General features: G+C 36.2%; 1 protein-coding gene across 1 annotated transcript in view; it reads left to right on the forward strand.

The window, feature by feature from the left end:
• Positions 1–7,993, forward strand: part of tbcd (tubulin folding cofactor D) — a 39,810-nt gene extending 31,817 nt beyond the window's left edge. The window contains exons 33-39 of the mRNA XM_058770208.1: positions 1,477–1,598; positions 1,819–1,896; positions 2,132–2,221; positions 3,459–3,546; positions 3,647–3,759; positions 3,841–3,925; positions 5,729–7,993. Of these exons, the coding sequence (XP_058626191.1) occupies positions 1,477–1,598; positions 1,819–1,896; positions 2,132–2,221; positions 3,459–3,546; positions 3,647–3,759; positions 3,841–3,925; positions 5,729–5,743 (591 nt within the window). The 3' untranslated portion in view covers positions 5,744–7,993. The remainder of the gene's footprint in view (positions 1–1,476; positions 1,599–1,818; positions 1,897–2,131; positions 2,222–3,458; positions 3,547–3,646; positions 3,760–3,840; positions 3,926–5,728) is intronic.
• The last annotated feature ends 580 nt before the right edge of the window (positions 7,994–8,573 follow it).

The raw sequence follows: 8,573 nt of genomic DNA on the forward strand, positions 1-8,573 counted from the left end.
CAGATAATGCAGATAAACCAAATACAGGGGGAAAACACATACAAAAAAGTAGTTGGCAAATAAATATCAGGTAGTTTGTCCTTTTTCTAAAACAGCAAGATCAAGTTGTAAAATCTTATTTCTGTATATAAAGTGTGGTAGATGTATATTTTCTTTCTCCATCTTTCCTTTGTTCCACGTTGTTAGTGTTTTAGGCTCAGTGCCTGTGCTCCAGTGGCTGTTGGGAGAGCTTGATACAGTATTAAGCCCTTTTGTTATTTATAGCCACCAGTGTTTGTTGATGAAGAAAAAATAATGTGAAGGCCTTTAACAGGAGCTTTGCGCATAGTAAATGTCAACTCATCTGCCAACTGGACCTATAAATGAGTCCTCTCCTAAAAACCGGCAGAGTTTTGATTAGAGCCACAGTAGAGGTTACGCTCTCACCTTCAGCCTGGAACTGCGTGAACTCTCCGAGCCAAAACTGCTGGATAAATGAGCGGTTCTCACAGACTCGATGCTGAATGATGGAGCTTCTCTCTGAATCTCGGCTCCCTCTGGATCACACAGCAGAGTTTGGACTGATACTGCACATAACCGTGCCCCATCTGACTCCTCACACACAATAACACACTGCTGCAGGGGAGTCGTATATAATGATGAATAATTTATTACTTTATAATTCATTCTTTATCAAAGCATTTGCAAGATTAAACTTTATTTAAATGCCATGTTTTGTGTAAATATGGCATGGAAGGCACATGTGTAGCACCTTACAGTTCAGTACTACAAAAATGTGAGTTTATACGAGTAAAGGTTTGAAAATCAAACCCTGGTGCCTTTTTTTTTTTTTTTTTTTTATGATGATGATGGACAAAAGTTTCAGAGGAAAATGTTGCACTCAGTATGCAATGGCCTTAATTGTGCAAACAGATACACAGAGTAAGACCCCTTTAGATAGGTTTAACATCCTGCAAAATAGGCTGAAATCTTTATTTTACAATATCTAAAACAACCAACCAACCAACATTCTTCATGTTATATGCAAGATTTCACAACACAGTTGTGAGGTACAGAATAGCACACCCTTGACCATTTATCATTTCACATTATCAGTTACATAAAACTAGATGAGGCGCTAGTGGCAATCTTGACTTATTTGGTGCCCTAAGAGATTGAAAACCTTTGTCTTAACTAACTATTAACTGTGACTTTTCCCTCAGTAAACTCATAATTTGAAGCTTACTACTAGTCACTAAGATAGTTGTTAAGTTTAGGTATTGGTAAGATTAAGGGATCTAAAATATGGTTATACAGAATAAATAATTAATATTTGCTGTTTAAGTACTAATAAACAGCAAATATGCTAGTAATATTAATGCTAATAAACAACTACTTAATAGTGAGAATTGGTCCCTAAACTAATATGTTACCATACAAATAATAATGGATATAAGAGTTTGTCACTAGTGAAAACATGCTTGTGTGTGTCTGCAGGTGCGTTATTCCTCTCAGTCTTTATTCGAGTATCTGAAGAGCATTCAGCAGGATGTCACAGCGCTTCAGCAGTTTGGAGACACGCTGTTACGCATCTTCAGAGATAACCTGCGCAATGACAGGTACAACTGCACTGCAAAACACAACATAGATTAGCCACAAAACAAATGCAGGGATGACCAAAATCTTCTATCACAGTATGGGCAATAATACGTCTTGGTAATGGTATATATACTTGGAAATCCAACAAAAAATGCTTTATATATTAAATAGCAATGTGATAATTTTTTGGAACTTGATGGCTGCAAACTAAATGAGATATTTATTTTGATTCGCTTGCAGAGTTTCTGTACCTCTGCTAAAGATGGTGGACCAGCTCCTGGCTAACGGCTGCTTTGACCTCTTCGCCAGCGAGGAGAGGTGAGCGTGGGAAAGCCCAGTGTACATTACTGCCTCCCTTGGCTCAGATACACAAACCATCCAGAGCTCGGCAGGAGAGATGATATCATGACAGAAATACACAGAAAGAACTCACACAGGGAACCTTTGGGAGAACTTAAGATGAGCCCAGCCAAGTCTTGTGTTGAAACGAGGAGGCTGAGGGTGGATGTGTGTGTTGGTTTGTTTTGTTCTGAGGTAATTTCTCTGTTTTCAGTCATCCATTCTGCATGGAGCTACTCTTGCTCTGTAAAGAGGAAATCAAGAAGTCCAAAGATGTCCAGAAGTTGTTGTCAAGTATTGCTGTGTAAGTTGCATTTACAGCACTCTGTAGATATATGGGTCCATGACAAGTTGGGTGTCCACCATTTATCACCATTTTTATAATAATGTTAAACATTTTAAAAATAGATTTTATAAAATATAATATGTGACACATATGACACTAGAGGCAAACAAATAGTTTTTCATGCACTGGTCAATTTTAAGATTTTGAGCTATTTGGTCTTTCATAACTTGTTACATATTAGTGGAAAGAAACATCCAAAATACTTTCAAGTGAATTTTTTTTCCATCTCACTTCAGGTAGCACTTGCATACAACAAACCTTAAAGTTGTATTGCTGTCTGTATTCTGAAGGTTTTTACAGAGAGGTTTTTTTATATTATTGGCCTGATTTTATACTTTTTTTTTCCTTTCTTTTTTTTTTTTTTCTTAAAAACATAGTGAAAACATGCAGCAATCTCTGCCAAAATCTCCTATCTAAAAACTTTAATGTAAAAAAAAAAAAGAAAAAAGAATTTTGAACCTGGCTTTATCCAGTGTTCAGATTTATTTTTGGACATGTATACAAATTAGTGCAAATTTACTTGGATAATACCTCATTTACATATTTAAACATAGCATTGAAAAAATGTAATACTTTTTAATATTTAATGTAATCAATCAACTTGAATTATGGTTATTTCTATTAATTATTTTTACTCTATTCACCTGGAGTGTCTTGCCTTAAATTATTATGAAATCTCCTTCAAGCAGTGTAAAAAGCTTTCAGAATCTTTACTTTTTAATAATCGGTCAATACAATCGCTTCATCAATGTTTGTACTATTTTCTATTTATTTTAAAAATTCAGAAAAATAAAATAATTGATGAAGTGATTGTATTGAACCGTTATTAATTTAAATATTATGTTAAACATATCACTTTAGATAAATCATTTGTTTCAGTTCCACACCACCTCATGCGTTTATGAACTTTTCAAACTAATTGCCTTTGTGATTTATTTTCACATCAAATGTGTTTCTTCATCAATGTTTATTACAGACTTTCAGAAACGCATTTTTCCAGAATCTTTGGTTTCAAAAATTTTGTTTTGAAAAAAAATGTTTCAAACACTGTTTCATGAACCATTTTCAACTTACGTTTTGATTTAATCACTCTTAAAATGTCATTTGAAATGTGCTTTCTGGTTTTAGTGTGATCTTTTCTGTGATTGGTCATCATGCCTGAGCTCTCTCTCTCTGATTGGCTCTTTGACCGTAGGTTCTGTGGAATGGTGCAGTTCAAGGGTGACGTGAGGACGAAGGTCTTAGTGCAGCTGTTGATGTTGCTCTGTCACCCGTTCCCTGTGGTGAGACCATTAGCAGGCGACTTCAGTCCAGACTTAGTCTAGACACTCGTGTTGTATCCCGTATTTAATTCTGACTCCATTGTCTCTCTTGGGTCTGAAGATCAGGAAGACGACAGCCAGCCAGGTATACGAGATGTTCTTGACCTACGATGATGTCATTGACGATGAGCAAGTGCTGGCTGATGTCATGGCCTCGCTTAGCGACACTAATTGGTGAGTGTTGACACGGGGCTTATTGGAGGATCACGAGGAGGACTTTTCATTTTAATGGTCGTTTCTTGTTTCCTGTATTAGGGAAAGTGACGTCGCCACAGTGCGGACCCACAGGAATCAGCTCTGTGATTGGTTGGGAGTGCCCAGGCCAACTCTGGTAGCCAAGGTAACACATTTAGGCAACTGAAGAGGTTTTATGTGAGAACATTTTGTGGTGTGGGTTGCTGCTTCCTGCGTTACTCATCCACTGGTGGGCGAACAAGGTATTTGTATGCATTAGTGGGTGTTTGGTCTTCAGGTTTCAGTTAACAGAAAATGTGTTAATAATCTGATGAGAATATAGCTTTCTCAAAAAGTATAAAGACTGGGTAGCTGTGGTTGTTCACATGTACATGCACAATACACCCCATAGCAACAGTGAAATAGATGAGCTGTCATAAAAGCCCCTTTCACACATACAGACTTTACTGGTAAATTACCAGTAAATTACAGTTAAGAGGTCATGTGTGAACAGGACCTTTTCAAAAATACCGGTAAATTTGTTCATGCAGTTTACTGGTATTCAGAAGCCAATCCAGAGCATTGAAATCCAAATTCAACGGCTCTGAGCCATTCATAACATTCTGACGCATTTACTACGCGCTGTGTAGTTCGGTTTGAAGTCGTGTAATGCAATGTCTCTGGGCCAAAAGCGCTGCATGAATGTGAACGTTTGACACAGAAATAAAAACAACAAAAACACTGATCATGTTTATCCCTCCATGCTTACAAACACAATGCCGGGAGGCGCAGCCGTTTAGAGGTCATTTCTGGTTAATGTGGATGTGTGAATGATGCTTTACCGGTAAAAATACGGAACATTGTTGCCTGTGTAAAGAGCACATTTTTGTATTTACCGGCATGAATTGTATTTTGTATTTAAAGGCGTTCCAGTAATTTATGGCAGTTTACTGGTATTACTGTGTGAAAGGGGCTATTGATAATACTGGTCAACTATTAGTAATCATATAATAACACGTATGTATTTTTAATGGGGTTGTGTGTGTGTGTGTGTGTGTGTGTGTGTGCAGTTCAAAAGTTTAGGGTCACCAAGTTAGAAGCACCAAATCAACATATTAAAATTATTTCTGAAGGATCACGTGACACTGGAGACTGGAGTAATGTCTGCTATCAATAAATCACATTTTAAAATAAATTCAAATAGAAAACCATTATTTTAAATTGTAATAATGTTTCACAATATTACTGTTTTTAGATAAATACAGCCATAGTAAGCAAGAGACCTCTTAAAAAATCATATTGACTCTTTTTATACATATTTTTTGCCAGTTTGAATATCTCAGTTTTAAATTATAGTCAAAATTTCTAATGGTTTTGCTGGAAATATAAAATTAAGCAACATTGTAAATGCTGTAATGAATTTAATGTACTTTTTATATGACCAGTAGGTTTGTTAAGAGTATTTAAACTAATCTTGCTATCCTTTTTGTCTTGTAACTCATGAGAAGGAGAGAGTTATGACAGAGATGATTTAAAAAGCATCTCATATTTAAACTTCATTAGGAAATTACATTACCTTTGATTTGCATTCACTTAAGATTCGGTTTAGGGAATCAGTTCAAGCCATTCAACAAATATAAGTCTCTGATAAATATTTATAAATCATAGTATTTTTCCATTTTCCATGCAAAGATATTGAATAATTGTCAGTAGGTTGATTTTATTTTTTTCTTTATCACTTGATCTTATCTTTTAGAAAATTAATATCCACAGAATATAATATCTCTGCATCAGTCATCTACCTCTGGAATAAAGCCATGAAAAAAAACAAACAGATTATTGCAGTACCAGTTTTCAACCTCAATCTGTAGGCGCTCAAATGCAAAATATCATTTTAAAGTGGTGCCTTTATTATGATCTTAGTGCATTTATCTTCTCTTTTGTTTGTTTGTTTGTTTGTTTGTTTCAGACTGCTCCCCAATAAATCCGTTCCCACCTGACGTCCTCTTTGCACTGCTTTCTCTGTGGACATCAGGGACCGCGTCCATATGTCCTCCCTGCTGTCAGATAATGTCCATCTAACAGTGTCTGAGCTGTCATCATTAAATTAAGTCAAATGTCTTGGAGCTCGCACTTATGGGGGCTCTAAACCACAGAGTTAAGCTTACTTTACAGCACTGTAGAAACAATGTAGTAGTGATCCTCTGTTTAAGTGCATTTATAGAAATATTGCAAATTACTGACATCATTATTATAAATGATTTTTCATGTGTGGATCATAGCATTTCTTTTCAGAGGCAAATGAGGTAGAGGATCCACTATAAATGCCAGATCCAATTCCAGAGGTGGCTTATCTATATCCCACTTCAACACAAATTAAAAAAATGATTCACCCAAAAATTCGAAAGATTCTGTCATAATTTACTCACCTTCGTGATATTTGAATCAACAAGTTGAACTAGAAAACCGATCAGCAAATGAATCAGTCTTTTGAGGCTGTGTTTTCAATAAACCTGTTGAGACTGGTCACATATCTGATTCATTCTCCAATCTTATTCCAATTTACTGACTCGGGTCATTATACTTTTAGGGTGGATTTTTGATACTTTGAAAACTTTCTGATACTTTAATGGTGCATCTTAGTTCTATTTGGAACTAATGAACTGTTGCGTAATGGAAAAAGCTACATCAAGATTATCTGAAATACTTTTGTTCCACAAAAGAAGTCATACAGGTGTGGAAAGACATTAGGGTGTGCAAATAATGACAATTTTTTTGGGACAACTTCTTGAAGCCCATCTCGTGTTTGTTTCAAAATACTACTGCTGCCTTTTGACTCTCATATTCACACTTTCAAATTGATAATTGGGTTTTGAGGGAACATTGGTGCACAGGGACCTGTAGGTAGATTACATTCTTCTCTCACACTCTCAAACAATTAGTTCCCTTCCATCACAGCCAACACAACAGCTTTCCAGACAAGCAACTTAGTAATGAAACTCAATCTAATCCACCTCATTATACTCCAGGGAAAGTGTTAACATTTACAGGAGAGGAAGCCCTGGCAGTGGACAGATGCAGCTTGGCAAGGTTATTCCAGTCTTGGCTTCCTCTGGTGGAGTGTATCCGAGTGGTTGATATCTGACTGTGGGCCGGACGAGGAAGCCTGGTGCTCTCACACTCAGCCCAACCCACCTCGCCTCTCACTTTGGGCACAGGCTTTACTGGAGCTTAGAGAAGAACCCACATGGTCTCAAAACACACAACAGCACTCCTGGCTAAAACAAAGGTCTGATTGTTGAGTTGAAGTCTTTGGTGGATGGGGCTCATTCTTTTAGAGAAGCACAGTAGATGAAGTAGTTCGATTTAGATTACTGCCTGTTGGGTAATCAGGATTTGGACTTGAGTATGTCCTTGCGTTCCCCCTGAACTTTCAGTAGTATTTGTCTTTTCTTCTAAGGAATAATTTTGGAATTATTTACTCGCCTGCATGCCATTCTGTGTTGTTTTCTTACATCAAAAACAAAGAGTTGTTGTCCATTTGTTCTTTTCCATGCAAAAAAAATGGGCAATGTCAAGGTCATGGGTTCGATTCCCAGGAAATGCATGAATTGATCAAATCAAAATGCATGCTCTACCTTGAATGCAATAAAACAATGAAAAAGTGTGCTAAATGCTTAAATGTACAGTAAATGTCTTCTGAAGTTATACTAAAGTGATCATTTAAGATGGCTTTGTTTGAGGAACAAACCAAATTGCGTTCACGCCTTTGGAGGCATCACGCTGTGTTTGAAGGCAAAATCAATGGGGGTTATGCGCAAAAAAACATCTGTGTTATAAGTTGAATAAGAGCTGTTTCACCCACGATGCTTTCAAAGGAAATACCAAAGATGAGCATAACCGATGTCCATCACATATGCAGATTGATATCTAAAAGTTTGTATCTTTCTTCTCACTAACATATATTAAAATTGAATATGTGTCATATGTGCAATTCCAATGCCACAGGTTTGAAAAACAGCACATTTTGTTTTCTCAAATAAGGCTATTGTGTGACGTTAGACGATGTGAAGTATAACATACATGCTGAATGAACTAATCAAGATACTTTTGTTTTTGAATCTTGTTAATCCACTTTCTTTGTATGTATAACAGAAGTTTGTAGATTGTGTTTCATGGAAAATAAAATATGAGGTTGGAACAACATGAGCTATTAAATGACAATGAAACACTTAAAGGTTCCACCCAAAAATGAACATCTTGTCATCGTTTACTCACCTTTTGCCATTCCAAACCTGTATGACTTACTTTCTTCTGGGGAACACAAAATAAGATTTTTTTGAAGAATTCTGGTATCTAAACAATTTTAGTGACCATTTATTTCCATTGTATGGATAAAAAACACTTTCACTTTCTCAAAATATATTGTTTTATGTTTGACAGAAGAAAGAAAGTCATGGGGTTGGAACATTATTATTGTGAATAAATGATGACAAATCTTTTATTTTTGCGTGAACCATCCCTTCAACTTTTAATATCCTGGTTAGGTCATCATGACTATGCCTTGTGTTTAAAAGTTGGTTATACTTTTAATTGGGAAGCAGATTCAAATTTATACTGTTATTAAGGCTACACAGTTGTGCATGTACTGGAGTAATAATAGGTCCTGGAAAAACCACTGGGCATTTTCCAATTAAAAAGGCCAGATTGGGTTTTCTTACAATAATGTAATATACGGAGACATTTTTGGTAATACCGTTATAAATAGCACCAGTTAAGCCGATTAGGTTTTGTGAAACTATGCCCTATGCACA

The sequence above is a fragment of the Onychostoma macrolepis genome, chromosome 03, assembly GCF_012432095.1.
Source record: "Onychostoma macrolepis isolate SWU-2019 chromosome 03, ASM1243209v1, whole genome shotgun sequence".
Classification (NCBI taxonomy): domain Eukaryota; kingdom Metazoa; phylum Chordata; class Actinopteri; order Cypriniformes; family Cyprinidae; genus Onychostoma; species Onychostoma macrolepis.